This window comes from Otolemur garnettii, unplaced genomic scaffold (assembly GCF_000181295.1).
Source record: "Otolemur garnettii isolate 467f Iridium unplaced genomic scaffold, OtoGar3 scaffold00148, whole genome shotgun sequence".
In the NCBI taxonomy this organism is placed as follows: domain Eukaryota; kingdom Metazoa; phylum Chordata; class Mammalia; order Primates; family Galagidae; genus Otolemur; species Otolemur garnettii.
This window is the reverse complement of record NW_003852543.1, coordinates 4,067,570-4,084,500: the sequence shown is the minus strand read 5'-3', so window position 1 is coordinate 4,084,500 and position 16,931 is coordinate 4,067,570. Positions and strand designations below refer to the sequence as shown.

At 55.3% G+C, this 16,931-nt stretch overlaps 2 protein-coding genes across 5 annotated transcripts in view; both read left to right on the top strand.

The window, feature by feature from the left end:
• Positions 1–2,431: 2,431 nt before the first annotated feature.
• SEMA4C (semaphorin 4C) lies at positions 2,432–12,035 on the top strand. 4 transcript variants are annotated; one of them, XM_023518836.1, is made up of 15 exons: positions 2,432–2,637; positions 4,617–4,760; positions 6,213–6,361; positions 6,707–6,769; positions 6,891–6,989; positions 7,105–7,201; positions 7,296–7,412; positions 7,518–7,669; positions 7,752–7,927; positions 8,261–8,405; positions 8,498–8,720; positions 8,841–8,953; positions 9,896–10,053; positions 10,141–10,211; positions 10,311–12,035. In XM_023518836.1, the coding sequence occupies exons 2-15, from the start codon at positions 4,652–4,654 to the stop codon at positions 11,138–11,140; spliced, it is 2,502 nt and encodes an 833-aa protein (XP_023374604.1). In that variant the 5' UTR covers positions 2,432–2,637; positions 4,617–4,651; the 3' UTR covers positions 11,141–12,035. The 4 variants fall into 4 exon arrangements, with proteins under 4 accessions (XP_023374604.1, XP_012666522.1, XP_023374606.1 ...); XM_012811068.2 differs by having other exon boundaries at positions 4,614–4,760; XM_023518838.1 differs by lacking the exon at positions 2,432–2,637 and adding an exon at positions 3,124–3,331.
• A 1,418-nt stretch (positions 12,036–13,453) lies between these two features.
• Positions 13,454–16,931, top strand: part of ANKRD39 (ankyrin repeat domain 39) — a 15,456-nt gene continuing 11,978 nt past the window's right edge. Inside the window, exon 1 of the mRNA XM_023518829.1 lies at positions 13,454–13,605. Coding sequence (XP_023374597.1) covers positions 13,506–13,605 — 100 coding nt within the window. The 5' untranslated portion in view covers positions 13,454–13,505. The remainder of the gene's footprint in view (positions 13,606–16,931) is intronic.

Below are 16,931 nucleotides of genomic sequence, written 5' to 3'. Positions count from 1 at the left end.
CAAGCACTTGAACGAATGGAGGGTCTGTCAAGGCCTCAGGGTGGACACCTCGCATAGGCTATGTATGTCAAGCACACCCCAGAGAGAATAGCCAGGTACATAAGCCTTTTTCTCCCAAGGCCCACCCCTCATACCTGTATTAGTAAGTTTTTCCCTTAATTGAAGACCCAAGAATCTCATTTTTGTGTCAGTCGTGCTTTTAAAAGTATGAATTGTGAGCAAGTAGTCATGCAGGAAACTATCCTCTGCCCATCCACCCACAGAAAAGGCCAGCACTGAGAATGAACAGAATAGAGCAGGAAATGCACCAAGGTGGAAAAGGGAGGGGAGCTGGAGCCTGATCTCTAAGGAGCATTTGGGAGGGAGGGCTTCATGCAGTCTGTCAGCTGGGGGGGGCGGGGGGGGGTTCTACATCCCTGGCCCTCCAGGAACCCAGATGTTTGTCACTGACATACATAAGAAAGACTGTGCCTTCCAGTGAAACCAAACCACCCTTTGAAACTTTCCACTGGGGCCACACTGGAGGTAGAGCCAGGGAGCTCAGGTCTCTGCCTGGTAACCCTCACACTTAGAGGCTGGGGCCAAGCCTTGAAGGTGAGGAAAGACAGTAGGAAATGGAGCACTGTCAGGATATATAGTGACTTCAAGGAAAAAAAGAATTGGGAGTCCCAAGACCTGATTTAAAATCCTGACCTTTCTTATTATGTGGGAGACTTGGGGCCAGTTGTGTAAACTTTCTGAGACTCATCTATAAAAGGAGAAAAAGGGTGGTCATGAGGGTAGTGAGAAAATGTATGTGAAGGCAGGTTACAAAGTCTAAAACACAGAACAAATGTGAGGCCCACTGGCTGGACAAAGTGGCTCACACCTGTAATCCTAGCACTTAGGGAGGCTGCAGTAGGATTTCTTGAGGTCAGCCTGTCTCTACCAAAAATCAAAGAATTCGCTGGACATAGTGGCAGGTACCCTGTAGTCCCATCCACTTGGGAAGGTGAGGCAGGAGAAGCTCTTGTGCCCAGAGTGAGCTATGATGATGGTACTGCATCCTAGCCAGGGTAACAGGAAGACCCTGTCTCCCAAAAAAAAAAAAAAAAAAAGCATTTGCATATCAGTTTATCCCCACTTAAACAGACACAGGGGTCAGCCCATCTTCTCTCTTCCCTGTCAGCTGAAGCCAGGACCTTCCCTGCCCACCCCAAGATAATTGATATCTGTAGCATCTTCAAGGCCACAGCTTTTTTTTTTTCCTAGTAGAAAGGAGTTGGGAAATGTGGCTTTGGCCAGCAAGGGAGAAGGGGCCTTTATGTGTACTAGCAAAGGCCCAATTGTTACTGAAACCAAACTGGGCTGCTTTTCTTCAATTATCTCTACTACTCTTCTGGTCTCCACTTTTCAGATGCCAAGTTTTAAACCAGAACAAAAGCTGTTGTCGGGACTGATTTATAATCCAGATCTGCTGACAGGGCCTAAAGTGTTCCTCCCTCCAGGACTGCACCCTGGCTTAAAGTTACCATCAAAGCCTCAGGTCCTCAGGTCCCTTCACCCTTGCCTTTTGCCCCTAGCCAGGAGATGGCATCTGTTTCTAAGTGCCCCTTGTGGTGTCCTCCCTGGGGCTTTCTGTCCATTTGCCCAGCTCCCCGGACCAGCTGGCAGGAAGGAGGGCACCCCAGCACCGCCCAGAAGACTAGAGCTGCAAGTTACTTCTAGGAGTGGCTGTGGGCGGAGGCTGGCGGTTCTGAAGGTGGTGGTGCTCCAGCGTGGCTCCCCTAACCCCTTTCATCTGAACATTAGGGCTCCTACAGCTTGTTAATCAGCCTTCCAGTGGCACCAGGAGTCATTTCCTGGGGCTAGGCTCTGCCCAGGGCATGAGAAACAGGAGCAGACTGTCTTCGGAGACCTGAGGGTTTTCCTGGCTGGTGAGGCTATCTGAGGGTAGGGACAAGTGGGCGTTGGACCCAAGAAGGCAGAATTTGGAGGCACAAGACAGACTTCTGTGGTCCACCTAGAAGAGAAGCCTCGGTTTCTCCAGCCCTCCTCCCTCGGATAATCGCCCCAGGTGGCTGGCCCGTGTTCGTTCCAGTAACTGGAGCGTCGGAAGCCCCTCAGCCCGATTCCCTGTAGGTCTAGCGGGGACACTTCGGAAAAACCTGGTGAGTCCGATTCAGCAGTGGCAATGCCCAGCGTCCCTCCTCCGCCCCACCTCCCTCCAGGATCTGTGGCGCAGACAGGGACTTGGAGGCGCGAGGTGGCTGGGCACCGGGAGGGACAGAGGCCCTAGCCCTGGACAGAGAACAGGCGGGTCGGCGGGTCGCAGCCCCCTACTGGGTTGGCCTTAGTGTCCCGCCCCCAGCCTCCGCTCGACCCCCCCCCCCCCCCCCCCCCCCCCCCCCCGCCTGACGTCAGGGGGGAGGGGGCGGAGAACCGCGGCTGCGGTGGAGAAAGAGCCGGCGCCCGCCGTGGTGGCGCGGGGAGCCTGAGACCAGGGCCGCCGAGCCGAGTCGGACGAGGGCTAGTGGCAGAGGGGCAGCGGAGGGCTGGCGGGCGCGCGCGGGCGGGCGGCGGCGCGAGAACGGGGCCGAACCGCGGTCGGTGGCGAACGCGAGGGCGGCGCCCAGGCATTCTAGCTGCGCTCAAGAGGTGAGTGAGGCCGGGCTTGCTTGGATCCGGGACCGCGGGGCTCCGGAGCCGCCGCTTTGTCCCTGTGCTCGGGCAAGGGGCTGCCGCACGCGCAAGGGATCGAGTCTAGGGGCGCAGGGAGGGGCTGTGGTGGAGACAGCTGTCCGCCGGAGAGCCTTCCTACCTCCCGCGGGCTGCCTCGCGGGGGTTCGGAAGCGGTGCGTGCAGTGCCTGCGGCCCCTGGGGCTGGAGGGGCGGGCCGGTGAGGGGTTCCAGGGTTCCTCCTACTGTCCGGTCTACGACCGGGATTTTCGCCAGACTCCTGAACTGTCCTGGGCTCCCCCACTGCCGACGGAAAGTTTGGGGCGGGCTTGGACTGAGGCCGATGTTGTGGGATTGGATTTCCCTGCCGCGGCCCCCCGACCCCCCCGTTCTGCTGGGGAGGCGGGTTGTCCCGGAAAGCCAGGCCCCCGGCCAGAGCCGGACCGCTGTGACCCGGCTGGAGCGTTCGTTCTGCAGCCGCGGGACGGCCGCCGTCTACTGCCTGCCGCTCGGGGCTGGCAAGGGTGCAGGGTACACCACCTGGACCCCGCACTCCTCGGCCTCCACCCCCTTGGCCGCTGGTTTCCCCCGCGCTGGGAGGAGCTGGGGGTGGGGGCACCGCTGCGCGGGCGGATCCTCAAAGCGCGCCTCGGGATTCGGCCTGGGGCTTGGGGTAAGGCGCTAAGAGAGGGCTGGGGGGTACTGGGGGGCTGGTCGCAGGCGAACGCAGCTCCGGTCCCCCTCCTTCCCGCGCTGGGGTTCTGGGCCGACAGGGGGCGTCCGCAGGCTGGGCTCCGCCACGCTCCCAGCGTCGGCGCTTTGTTTGCATTCAAATCCCCAGAGCTGGGGGAGGGGAAAACGGGGGGGGTGTACCCCGAACGGGGTCTTAGAGGAGACCCTTTGTTTTGGGGTGAGGAGATCCCCCACTTCTACGTCTCGGTACCCGGCATGGAAGGGCTGGAGCAGCAGAAATCAAATCCGATGGTCTGCCAGGGTCCTTGGGGCGTAATCCCTGAGTTGGGAAGGTTGGTCAGACCTGGGGGAGCGCAGCGGGCGCCGGCTGTGCGTGATGCGTTCCCCCGCGGTCCAAGAGGAACCCCCCTCCTCCTCCCGTGGCTCATCAACCCCGCCCCGCCTGCCAGCGCTGCCGGGATATCCCTGGTTAGACCCGAGCCTGCTCTGTTATCCCACCGCCCCTCAGCCCGAGGGCTAGTGTCTCCTAGAAGGCTATGCGAGGAACAGGATGAGGCCCTGGTCATTTCCACGCCCATCCCACCCACTTCCTGCCTCCCTCTTGGGCAACAAAGGGGCCTCGGGAAGCGGGGCCCCATCAGCTCTTGGCCCCACTCCCACCCCTGCCCTGCTGATGTGGAACGGGGTTCGGGCTCTGCCCGGCTATTGTCTGCGCTGGGGGAGGAGTGGGCTGAGGCCTGGACCTGGCTTTCAGCCTAATGCATCAAGACCCCATGGGGGCTTTGCCTACTGCCTTCCCCACCGCGTGCCTCCTCACCCCACTAAGGGGTTCACCTCCCAGAATTAGGTCTTGGGGCTGCCAGAGCCCCAGTGGATGCAGGTCTTGTTTCCTGAGAGGTTCTTTTAAGGAACTCTCAAATCTATTAGGTTGAGTCTGTGTAGGGTCCCCTCTTTATTTTTTGAAAACCACTTCCTGTTGAGAGGCAGAGGGGGAGGCCTAGAGGTCTGGGAGGGCTTCTTGGAGTCTGTCCACACCTCCTACTGACTCAGCTCCGCCCTCTCTTGAGGGAGACCCCAGCGCTTTTTAGCAGGGGCTAAGGCCAGGTGTGAGGCAGTAGGTCCTCCCCCAGAGGGAGTGACTGGGACAGTTCCAGGGGATCCTGGAAAGGCCTAATTAAGTGTTTTGTCCCCTCATCTCTGGGTCTGGGCTCCCTCTGGTTTGTTTTCTCTGGCTGTGATTCTGACCATTTCTTTTCCCTCAGCAGGCAGCTGGCCTGGAGTGTAGAGCCCGGCCTGTGTCATGGCCCCACATTGGACTGTCTGGCTGCTGGCAGTGGGGCTGTGGGGCCTGGGCATTGGGGCTGAGGTGTGGTGGAACCTTGTGCCTCGGAAGACAGTATCTTCTGGGGGTGAGTGCCTGGAGTCCTGGGGAGAAATCCCTGTGGGAGGTAGGAGGGACAGGAGGGGAAGAGGGCCTCTCAGCAAGTGCAAGGGCAGGCTGCTAAGGAATTGTCCCCAATAACATGCCAGCTTTATTTTGCTGTGTGTGACCCCAGGGGTCCAGAATGGGTAATACAGGTCAGTACCTGGGATTTGGCTTCTCCTCACACTTAGGAGGCTCTGGGAGAGCTCTTACCAATGCCCCACCCCAGACTGGCTGCTCAGGTATACAAGGGAGAGAGGCCATTCTGCATGCCTCACTTCTTGAATTGTCACTAATGCTGGGAGCCTAGAGAAAGAAACCTGAATCAGGGTGGTGTAAAGTGAAGCTCTGTTCCCTGCTCCCCTCAGTCTTTCTAGCTTTGTATCTCCAGGATTCCCTTTATCAACCCCAATACTGCTCCAGTATTCATGCCATCTGGATGGGTATGTGTATGTGCACATGCTTGCATTGAGGGACAGAGGAGATGGACCTGGCAGCCCTCCTTGTGCACACACACCTGTATAAAGTGGTGATGTCAGGTGTTTGTATCAACTGTGCGCTCTAGGGACCTGGGATGAGCTCACCTCCCACAGGCTCCACTCAGGTGCTACTGCCATGCCAGCCTGTGTCTAGTCCATCCTTGCCTCAAAACATTAAGGCTGGTTTGGAGGGACTCTCAGCACAAGTAGAGAGCTATTGGGGGGGGGGTAGCATAGGAATCACATGACTTTATGAACGTCGTAGTGCCCTAGCTTCCTGGGCCCCAGCAGACTTCAGTGCCATCTCTGGTCTCTGAGTCTCTAGTTTCCCCTGACCTCTCTGGCCTGGCCCCTCAGCCTTAAGTCCTTCCCCTCCTGTTCTCCCTGCCTCTCCTAGTAGCCAGCTGTGCTTGCATCTTTGGCAGCCTGGATTTGGGCCCTTTGGAGGTTGTGTTTCCTGAGGCAAAGAGTACACATAGCTGTTCTATACCTCCTGCCCTGGTGAATGGGTGGCCAGGGCCTGGTTGGCTCCTGATGTAGACAGTGAGCAGCAGAGCAAAAAAAAGAAGCAGTAGCCAAGGAAGTTGAAGTGTGGGGAGGTGCCCAGCCCTGCAGCCGGAGGTACCATTGACCCTGACAGCAAGAGCCATCAGTATGATGGCTTCCTCTGGCCGGAAGCTGTGGCTGAGAGATCCTTCCTTCCTTTTCAGCAGCCTGGATTTGCCTCCCCCTAGGCTAGGGAAGGCTAAAGAGGCCTGGGTGGAGCTGTCAGAGCAAAAGGCTGTCTGAAAATGCTCTCTATTGCCAGTCAGGAGGCCTGGCTGGCTTCTGCTGTGGTGTCTCATGTGGGTAACTGGGGGGATTAGGCCTAGAAGACCAGTGGATAGAGGAACACTGACTCTCAGAGGCCCCTGTTCAACAACAGCCCTGCTCATCCCGCCTTGTCCTTGTCCCTGCAGAGCTGGCCACAGTGGTACGACGGTTTTCCCAAACGGGCATCCAGGACTTCCTGACTCTGACCCTGACGGAGCAGACTGGGCTTCTGTACGTGGGGGCCCGTGAGGCCCTGTTTGCCTTCAGTGTGGAGGCTCTGGAGCTGCAAGGAGTGGTGAGAGGTGGGGCAGTGGGAGGCACAGAGGCCTAGGAGATGGGGCAGGGTCCAGAGGTACTTTACTTGGTGAGGCTGTCCCTTCTCCCAGCTGCCCCTATAGAAGTCTTAGTTAGCTTCTGAGGCCCAATCTCATCGGGATTAACAAGATGCTTTTCTCTCCTGTAACCCTTACTGTGTGGTGGGACTGTTTAAGGCTTCTGTTCTCTACTGAAAGAAGCCCCCGGAGAATGGGGACAATGTCTTTGCACTGAGTGTCTGCCATATTGCTGCCACAGGCAGTGCTTGTGACACACACATGGTACATACCTGTGACATTGCTGATGTCCTCCTCTCTGTTCCCAGATCTCCTGGGAGGCCCCAGCAGAGAAGAAGACTGAGTGTATCCAGAAAGGGAAGAGTAACCAGGTGGGTGCTTGTGCCCTGATCACCTGCTGGATTTCACAGTGCAGATGTACCTTGTCCCAGTGCTGTCTCTTTCCTAGTTGGGCCTTCACACTGTCACTAACTCGATGCCTTTCTGTCCCAGACGGAGTGCTTCAACTTCATACGTTTCCTGCAGCCCTACAACACCTCCCACCTGTATGTCTGTGGCACCTATGCCTTCCAGCCCAAGTGCACCTACATCGTGAGTGCTATTCCTCCTCCCTCATTGACCCCCCTTCTCACTTTGCTCTGGACTACAAGCCCTGAGGGGCCCTGCCTTTGTGCTGCTGCTTCTTATCACCTCTCCCTGCCCTTAGGACAAGCTCACTTTCACTTTGGAGCGTGGAGAATTTGAGGATGGGAAGGGAAAGTGTCCCTATGACCCAGCTAAGGGCCATACTGGCCTCCTTGTAGGTGAGTGACTGCTCCTAATGTAGGCTGGGTAAGTCTGTGGGGCTTGAGTGTGTTTCCACCTCACTTCCGGCCTGGCTGACCCTCTCTTCTATAGATGGTGAGCTGTACTCAGCCACGCTCAACAACTTCCTGGGCACAGAGCCTGTTATCCTGCGTAACATGGGGCCTCACCACTCCATGAAGACAGAGTACTTGGCCTTCTGGCTCAACGGTGAGCCCCGAGGCGCTGGCATGAGGCATGGGCATGGGACAGCAGTGGGTGGAGGCCTGTGAGGGGGCCAACGCCTTACCGCTGACCATCCTCCCTTTCCCACAGAACCTCATTTTGTAGGCTCTGCCTATATACCTGAGAGTGTGGGGAGCTTCATAGGGGATGACGACAAAATCTACTTCTTCTTCAGTGAGCGGGCAGTGGAGTATGACTGCTATGCGGAGCAGGTGGTGGCTCGCGTGGCCCGTGTCTGCAAGGTACTGAGTCCCATAGTGGTGGGTCCTGGGAGCCCTGCCACTTTGTGAAACTGACCAGTATTGTCCCCTTGCCATCTGTCAGGGTGACATGGGGGGCGCACGGACACTTCAGAGGAAGTGGACCACGTTCCTAAAGGCGCGACTAGTGTGCTCTGCCCCCGACTGGCAGCTCTACTTCAACCAGCTGCAGGCGATGCACACCCTACAGGGCACCTCCTGGCACAACACCACCTTCTTTGGGGTTTTTCGGGCACGATGGTGAGTTGACTAGGGAGCCTTGGAGACAGGGAGAATTGGGTGTTCAGGTTAGGGATGGTATGTGGAGGTGAGAGCTAGACTAGGCCTCTATGGGAGGTTCAGTTGGTCAGTTGTCTAGAAGCCAAGGAGAATGCTGGGTTCCTGCCCCTTCCAGAGCTCTCTGTGGACGTGGGCAGGGGCCTACCCTGGTGTGGTACTTTGGTGCTGCCAGTGCATTCTTGTGCCTATGACTGCATTGCGCTAGGCCCTGCCATTGTGCTACTTGCCTAGAGCTGGAGTGAGATGGGCTAAGATGGGTACCTGAACCTCGTGGTTCCCCCCTCTCTGCATCAGGGGTGATGTAGACCTGTCTGCAGTCTGTGAGTACCAGTTGGAAGAGATCCGGCGCGTGTTCGAGGGTCCCTACAAGGAGTACCGAGAGCAAGCCCAGAAGTGGGGCCGCTATACTGACCCAGTACCCAGCCCTCGGCCTGGCTCGGTGAGTCCTGGGGGAGGACTGTGTTCCCACCCTCAGCTCCAGCACCATTCCTGCCTGGCTGATAGCTCTCCTCCCCACCTCCCTGCTCCCAGTGTATCAATAACTGGCACCGACGCCATGGCTACACCAGTTCTCTGGAGCTGCCTGATAATACCCTCAACTTCATCAAGAAGCACCCACTAATGGAGGAGCAGGTGGGGCCTCGGTGGGGCCGCCCCCTACTTGTGAAGAAGGATACTAACTTCACCCATTTGGTGGCCAACCGGGTTACAGGACTTGATGGAGCCACCTATACAGTGCTGTTCATTGGCACAGGTAGGTGCATGGCTGTGTGGGCACGGTTGCTAGCGGCTGGCCAAAGGCCATTGCGCCTAGAGCCACAAGATCTAGAGGTGCCCTTGCCCCCATTTACACCTTCCTTCTCCACTCCTGCAGGAGATGGCTGGCTGCTGAAAGCTGTGAGCCTCGGGCCCTGGGTCCACCTGATTGAGGAGCTGCAGGTGTTTGACCAGGAGCCAGTGGAAAGCCTGGTGCTGTCTCAGAGCAAGGTAGGAAGTCTGGCCCCACATACCACTGTCCTTAGCACCATCCTGTCTTACTCCCTCTGTCTGCCTTTTTTAGCTGGGCTTATGTGCTTGGCCAGTGCAGAGGTAGGGATGGTAGGAACAGGTACATGCACCCAGGCACACCTTTCTCAGCTTGGGGTGGGTTCCAAGAAATGAGCACGATGAAGTTAACATGATTAGCACTGCACAGGACTGTTACATATAGCCAGGTCCTCAGAGTCAGGCTTTGGCAACTGCTTTGGTGTTTTCTTCAGACCCTCCCAGCTGTGCTGTGACTCTGGCTGTATCTCCCCTGATCATGTTGCTGTTGGGCAGACCACCCAGACAACAAGATGTTTATGATGCCCACACGATGTTAGTTTCTTGCCAGCCCCCAGTTGCTCTCTGGTCCCAACCCGCCACTTCTTGACTGTTTCCCAGAATGCATGCATTTTACCTTATGCAATACTCTTTCCTGGCATGTTTGCAGCACCCCTGAACTTTGATTTGTTTGCCTTTTGCCAACTATTGTGATTCAAAATTGTTCCCCAGAACATAGAATAATGGCAGAAAGTGTATGGCTGAATAAACACACAAATTAATATTCACCATTCAAACCAAGGAAAATACCTTGAGAAAAATGTATTTCCTGCACTGTGTATGTAAGTGTGATTACACATCCAGCCTCATGCTTCTGTTGTCCTTTTTAATAAGGTCATGTCTGTAAGGTACTTAGGATTGGGTCTGGCTTATATAAGCCCTCAGTGAGTTCTTTGGCTCTTACATTTCCCTCTTCAAGACTATAGCTTGCCATCTTCCTCCCTCTGGCACCTTTCTCGCTGTATACCTGTAGGAGTCCAGGATCCCCCCATGGTGTGTCCTGGGCAAGCTACTGCCGACTGGTGTGGCCCTGACTGACATTTCTAGGCCCCGATTCTTTTGCAGAAGCTGCTCTTTGCTGGCTCTCGCTCTCAGTTAGTCCAGCTGCCGCTAGCAGACTGCATAAAGTACCGCTCCTGTGCAGATTGTGTCCTTGCCCGGGACCCTTACTGTGCCTGGAGCGTCAACACCAGCCGGTGTGTGGCTGTGGGTGGCCACTCTGGGTGAGTTGGGCTCTGCACAGGCTGAGACCAAGAGGGAGGGTAGGGTGGTTGGAGCTCAGCTGATGACATTCCCGGCATCCCTACCAGATCCCTCCTGATCCAGCATGTGACAATCTCAGACACCTCAGGCATTTGTAACCTCCGTGGCAGTAAGAAAGGTGAGCTGTCTGTATTGTCCCCCTCCCATTGAGATGAGCCCTAGAACCAGCTGTGGGGTTCCTGTACTCACTCTGTTCTTTCTTTCTCTGTTGCTACAGTCAGGCCCACTCCTAAAAACATCACAGTGGTGGCAGGCACAGACCTGGTGCTGCCCTGCCGCCTCTCCTCCAACCTAGCCCATGCCCGCTGGACCTTTGGGGGCCGGGACCTGCCTGCTGAACAGCCTGGCTCCTTCCTCTATGATGCCCGGCTCCAGGCCCTGGTGGTGATGGCTGCCCAGCCCCGTCATGCTGGGGCCTACCACTGCTTTTCAGAAGAGCAGGGGGCACGACTAGCTGCTGAAGGCTACCTTGTGGCTGTAGTGGCAGGCCCATCAGTGACTCTGGAGGCCCGGGCCCCCCTGGAAAACTTAGGGCTGGTGTGGCTGGCAGTGGTGGCCCTGGGGGCTGTGTGCCTGGTACTACTGCTGCTTGTTTTGTCCCTGCGTCGGCGGCTGCGGGAAGAGCTGGAGAAAGGAGCCAAGGCAGCTGAGAGGACCCTTGTATACCCTCTGGAGCTGCCCAAGGAACCCACCAGTCCCCCCTTCCGACCTGGCCCGGAAACAGATGAGAAACTTTGGGATCCTGTTGGCTACTACTATTCGGATGGCTCCCTTAAGATTGTGCCTGGACACGCCCGGTGCCAGCCTGCAGGGGGGCCCCCTTCTCCGCCTCCTGGCATCCCAGGCCAGCCCCTGCCTTCTCCAACTCGGCTTCACCTGGGGGGCAGCCGGAACTCAAATGCCAATGGTTATGTGCGCTTGCAGCTAGGAGGGGACGACCGGGGAGGGCTTGGGCACCCCCTGCCTGAGCTGGCTGATGAACTGAGACGTAAACTGCAGCAACGCCAGCCACTGCCAGACTCCAACCCTGAGGAGTCCTCAGTATGAGTGGGAAGCCCCCACCGCATTGGCCGGGGAGGGGGCAGCATGGGAGGTGCAGCTCCTACTTTTGCACAGGCATCAGCTACCTCAGGGACATGGCATGGGCACCTGCTCTACCTGGGACAGACCCTGCCCAGCGCCTGCCCAGCCATGAGGACCTGCTCTGCTCAGCACGGGCACTGCCACTTGGTGTGGCTCACCAGGGCACCAGCCTCACAGAAGGCATCTTCCTTTCTGTGAAACATGGACACATGGGACCCCAGCAGCCAAAACTTCAAGGCGAAGGTTCAAGATGTGGGTGTGTTTGTGTTTATATGTGTTTGCACGTGTGTGTGTGTGTATGTGTGTCTGTGTACATGTGGCATAGCCTTCCTGTTTCTGTTGAGTCTTCCCAAGTTCTGGGGTCCTCCTGGTGAGCCATTGGAGCTATGAAGGGGAAGGGGTCGGATCACTTTGCCTCTCCTACCCTCATCTGTCCTGAGTGTGGGGCAGTGATGTACATACATATGGGGGTGGGGTGGGCAGGGTGCTGTACCCCTTTAGGGGGAGTGCAGGGCTCAGGGGTGGGCCTAATCCTGCTCCTAGGGCTGTGAATGTTTTCAGGGTGGGGGGAGGGAGATGGAGCCTCCTGTGTGTTTGGGGGGGAAGGGTGGGCAGGGCCTCCCACTTGGCCCTGGTTTGTGGTATTTTATACTTGTCCTCTTCAAATACAGGGCTGGGAAAGGTTGTGTGGAGGGAGGGAAGGGAGAAAGGGTGGGCATGCTGTGGTATTGGCATATCCTCTCCCAGCCCTAGGAGGAGGGCTCCCAACAGTGTAACTTATTGTGTCCCCGCGTATTTATTTGTTGTAAATATTTGAGTATTTTTATATTGACAAATAAAACGGAGAAAATAAAAGAAACTATTACCACTACGAGGATAAAGCTTCAGGAGGTAAGGATCACTGTGTTGAGCAAGGTTGAACTGGACCTCCTCACAGTCTTAGGGCAGCCACCCCTTCTGTGATCCTGCCTGCTGTGCCCCTCTTGGGGGGGACAATCCAGGTCCAGTGTTTTCCCACAGTGGTGGTTTCGGGGCTGGGAACTAGACCATGGCCACAGCCCCTTGGGAGCCAGCCTTGGCTTCTGGCCAAAGGGACAAGTCAGGGCACTGGGAGTCCAAGCAGGGAGAAGAGGAGGGCCCTGACTTCCCAGAACTCTGGGGAGGGATAGTGGGAGTAAGGAGGCTGGAGGAGGGGAACTTACAGAAGCAGCCCAAGGCTGTACAGATGGGTAGTTGCTTGTATAAAGATGGGGCTCCTGACCAGCTTATGGGAGGAAAGATTACTTCCAGTCCCTACCCTCCAGGAATGCTGGTCTTGAGTGCCCCACCAAGCCATTATCCTGGAAAGGGAGTGGTGCAGGGCCCAGCTGTTTGTGAGAGAAACAAGAGGACCCAGCCTGGATTCTGTCATGCACCATTTCTGAATGCCTGTAATGGATTCAGACACATTTCTAACCCATGCCCACCGACAGAAGCAGCACAAGTGAAGTCTGCCCCCGTAGGCTTGATTGTGGTTGGAACAGGCTGCTGCCCTGGGTTTTCTTAGCTGCGGATAGAGGTGTGATCTGCCCACTTGAGCATGGTACACTTACGTCTCCGTGAGAGGACGGTTCCGTAAGCTCAGCGCCCACTGCGGGGGTGGGAGCTTCTGGCAAACCAAGGCCTTCTTCCTGACCTTGGGGCTTATATGGAGTTACCCTAGCGGCAGAACAAGTTCTAGCCTCCGGCCCCTTACTGGGTTTTTAAGGAGTACAGGCAAAGTCTCCAGCAAACTCCCAGTAACGGGAGAGGGGGGCTGGAAACTGCACCACCGCCCTGGGCTATCGGCCTGAGCCTGGGGGTGACGAGTGGGCGGTGAAGGCTCCCCTGCTCTGTGAAGCCTGGTGGGACCAGAAAGGTAACGGGAAAAGCCCGCGAGGTCTCTCAAGGGCTGGGTTCTGGTAAAGGTAACGCAAATGCTCCAGGCCGCGCCTAGCCGCCTGGTCCCCACACCCTACAAGGCCTGGGCCGCCTCGCCCGCCCTCTACGATGTTCGGCTCGCTTGACCCAGCTCGGCCGCACCTCCGCCCTCGGCTTAGCCTCGGACGCCCTCGCGTGGCGGCCTCGGGACCCTCCCGGCGCAACAAATCCCGCCCCGCTTCTGTGATTGGTTCTCGAGCCAAGGCCTGGATGTTTGATTGGTCGGTTCCGGCTAGGTGACGGGACTAGGAAGACAACTGAGGACGCTGAATGGTCAGACTCCGGACTGCGAAGCAGGCGCTGCGTCTGTCCTCCCGCCCTCCGAGGCCTCTCTGCCCATCCACAGCCGATCGGAAGGCGCGGAGGGCGGATGGCAGCGCCACGGCCCTGTGCGGACGGGCCCTGCTGTTCCCACCTCAGTGCAGTATCCGGCGTGCAGCAGACCCTGGAGGAGATGGACTTCGAAAGGGGTGAGGCGGCTGTGCAGCCCTGCCGGCTCTCCCCAGGCCCGCGGCTGGGCCTTTGGGGCCCTCACCGACGTGGGCAAAAGGACCCGGGATTCCGAGCCTAGGGCGGGGAAGACGGACCGGGGCCTGCAGCTCTAGCGTTACTGGGAGTTTGCCAGGGACCTGGCATGAACTTGGCCATTAGACACTCCGTCTCGCGTGCAGACGGAGAAACTGACGCATTGGTTTCGGTAACTTTTTCAAATGGTGTGGTTGGGCCTGACTCCTCACCTTACCTGGGACACAAGGCAGGTCAGGTGTCAGAGAGGGCCCAAGACAATAGAATCTGCATTTGGGTATCACAACCACCCCCGAGGGCATGCAGCCTCAGAGGAGTGGACAAGCCCTTGAGAGGCCCGGTGTGTCAGGCAACGTACTAGGTTTAGATGTGGCAAAAAGCTTCCCACCGAAAGGCAGGGATCTGTGAAGCTCAGAGAGGCTACTCTTTTGATCCAGATTATACTGAAATTATGCTGCTGATAGGGACAGAGAAAAGCAGGAAATTTAAGATTCCTCTTCTCCGTGTTTGGAACCACTGTGATGACATGCTGTATCATCTCTCCGTGCAGAGGGAGCTTATGTAATGGTAATAACGCTGTCATCAATTGCTAGGTAGATGCTCCCGCTTTATATGCATTTGTATTTATTACTAGGTAATGGTTCTGGCATCTGCCGTCTTCCTCTGCCTCTCCTGCTACCCTCCTCTGTGCGACTGTAGTGGTTCCTTCAGTGGGTCGTTCAGCTTTCACTGTTGCCTTCCTGCGGTGTTTTGTACTCTCCACAAAGCAGCCGGAGTGGCTTTTTGATATTAGGAAATCAGAGTATTCTTTATTGTGGCCTACAGAGAGCTCTTTGCACCTAACCCATGCCTACCCTACTTCTCTACCCTCATTTTATTTCTTATCCTTTTCTTCCCTCAGTCAATATGTTTCAGCCATACTGGTCTTGTTTTGGTTTCTCAAGTATGCAAGACCATTTCCTGAGTTGTCCCATCTCCTTAGAATGAACTTCCTACAACCATTAGGCTAGCTGATGCCTTTCCTTCAGATCTGAGCTCAAATGTCATCTTTTCAGAGAGACTTTCCCTCAATACCCCCATTCTAGTACTTCTCAACTGGGGTCAGTTCTGCCATTTGAGGGACTTTGGCAATGTCTAGAGACATTTTGGTTATCACAGCTGGGGAGAATACTATAGATATCTAGTAGGTAGAGACTAAGGATGCTATGTACATCCTGCAATACCCAGAACAGATCCCTACAACAAAGAATTATCTGGCTCAAAATGTCAATTGTAGTGCTGCTGTTGAAAAAGAAATGTTGGGCGGTGCCTGTGCCTCAGCGAGTAGGGCGCCAGCCCCATGTACCAAGGGTTGCGGGTTCGAACTCGGCCCTGGTCTAACTGCAACAAAAAATAGCCGGGCATTGTGGCGGGCACCCGTGGTCCCAGCTACTCAGGAGGCTGAGGCAAGAGGATCGCCTAAGCCCAGGAGTTGGAGGTTGCTGTGAGCTGTGACACCATGGCACTTTACCAAGGGCAACAAAATGAAATTCTGTCTCTTAAAAAAAAATAAATAAAAGAGGGGCAGCGCCTGTGGCTCAGTGAGTAGGGCGCCAGCCCCATATACCAAGGGTGGCAGGTTCAAACCCGGCCTCAGCCAAATTGCAAAAAATGAAAAATAGCTGGGCTTTGTGGTGGGCACCTGTAGTCCCAGCTATTGGGGAGGCTGAGGCAAGAGAATCACGTAGGCCCAGGAGCTGGAGGTTGCTGTGAGCTGTGATGCCATGGCACTCTAAAAATAATAATAAAAGAAAGAAAAAGAAATATTGCCCTATCCAAAGTTAGGTCCCTTCTGCTCTAGGTTGCTTACATCTTGGTTTTTTGTTTTGTTTTTGTTTTTTTGAGGCAGAGTCTCACTATGTCACTCTCAGTAGAGTAGGTAGAGTGCTGTAGCATCACAGCTCACAGCAACCTCAAACTCTTTTTTGTTTTTGAGACGGAGCCTTAAGCTATCCCCCTGGGTAGAGTGCCATGGCATCACGCTCACAGCAACCTCCAACTCCTGGGCTCAAGCGAGTCTCCTGCCTCAGCCTCCCAAGTAGCTGGGACTACAGGCGCCCGCCACAACGCCCGGCCATTTTTTGGTTGCAGCCATCATTGTTGTTTGGCGGGCCCGGGCTGGGGATTCGAACCTGCCACCTTAGGTGTATGTGGCTGGCGCCTTAGCTGCTTGAGCCACAGGCGCCGAGCCAACCTCAAACTCTTGGGCTTAAGCCATTCTCCTGCCTCCGCCTCCCAAGTAGCTGGGACTACAGGCGCCTGCCACATGCCCGGCTATTTTTTCCATTTGTAGCTGTCATTGTTGTTTGGCAGGCCTGGGCTGGATTTGAACCTGCCAGCTCAGGTGTATGTGGCTGGTGCCTTAGCCGCTTGAGCCACAGGCGCCTAGCCATTTTCTTTTAACTTTAAAATGCTTTTTTTATTTTTGATATTCAGTTATTTCACTATACTAGATTTGTTGTTATTAATCCTTGAGATTTAGTGTGGTTTTTCATCTTAGGACTCATGATTGTCTTTAATTCTAGATAATTCTTAGATGTTATCTCTTCAAACACTACTTTTTTCTGTATCCAGTTTCTTTCTCCCTCTCTCTTTTTTTTTAAACTCTTTTTCCATAAATGTTGACACATTCCGTCTTCCTTGTTTCTTTACTACTCTTTTTTTAGAGACAGAGTCTCACTTTGTTGCCCTCCATAGAGTGCTATGGTGTCACAGCTCTCAGCAACCTCTAGCTCTTGGGCTTAGGCAATTCTCTTGCTTCAGCCTCCTGAGTAGTTGGGACTACAGGCACCCACCACAACACCCGGCTTGTTTTGTTGTTGTTGCAGTTTGGCCAGGGCTGGGTTGGAACCCACCACCCTAAGTATATGGGACTGGTGCCCTACTCACTGAGCCACAGGTGCTGCCATGTTTCTTTACTATTTTTTAATATTTTTCTCTAATACACACAAAAAAACTACAGACCAATATCCATGATCAACATAGATGTAAAAATTGTCAACAGGATACTAGCAAACTGAGTTCAACAACACATTAAAAAGATTATTCACTGCAATATATTTTTCTTATCATTCTGTGCTGCATTCTGAATTCTAAATCACTAATTCTCTTTTTGATTGGGTCTGCAGTACTATTTAACTCATCTGGTTTTGTTTTGTTTTGTTTTGTTTTTTGAGACAGAGCCTCAAGCTGTCCCCCTGGGTAGAGTGCCGTGGCATTATAGCTCACAGCA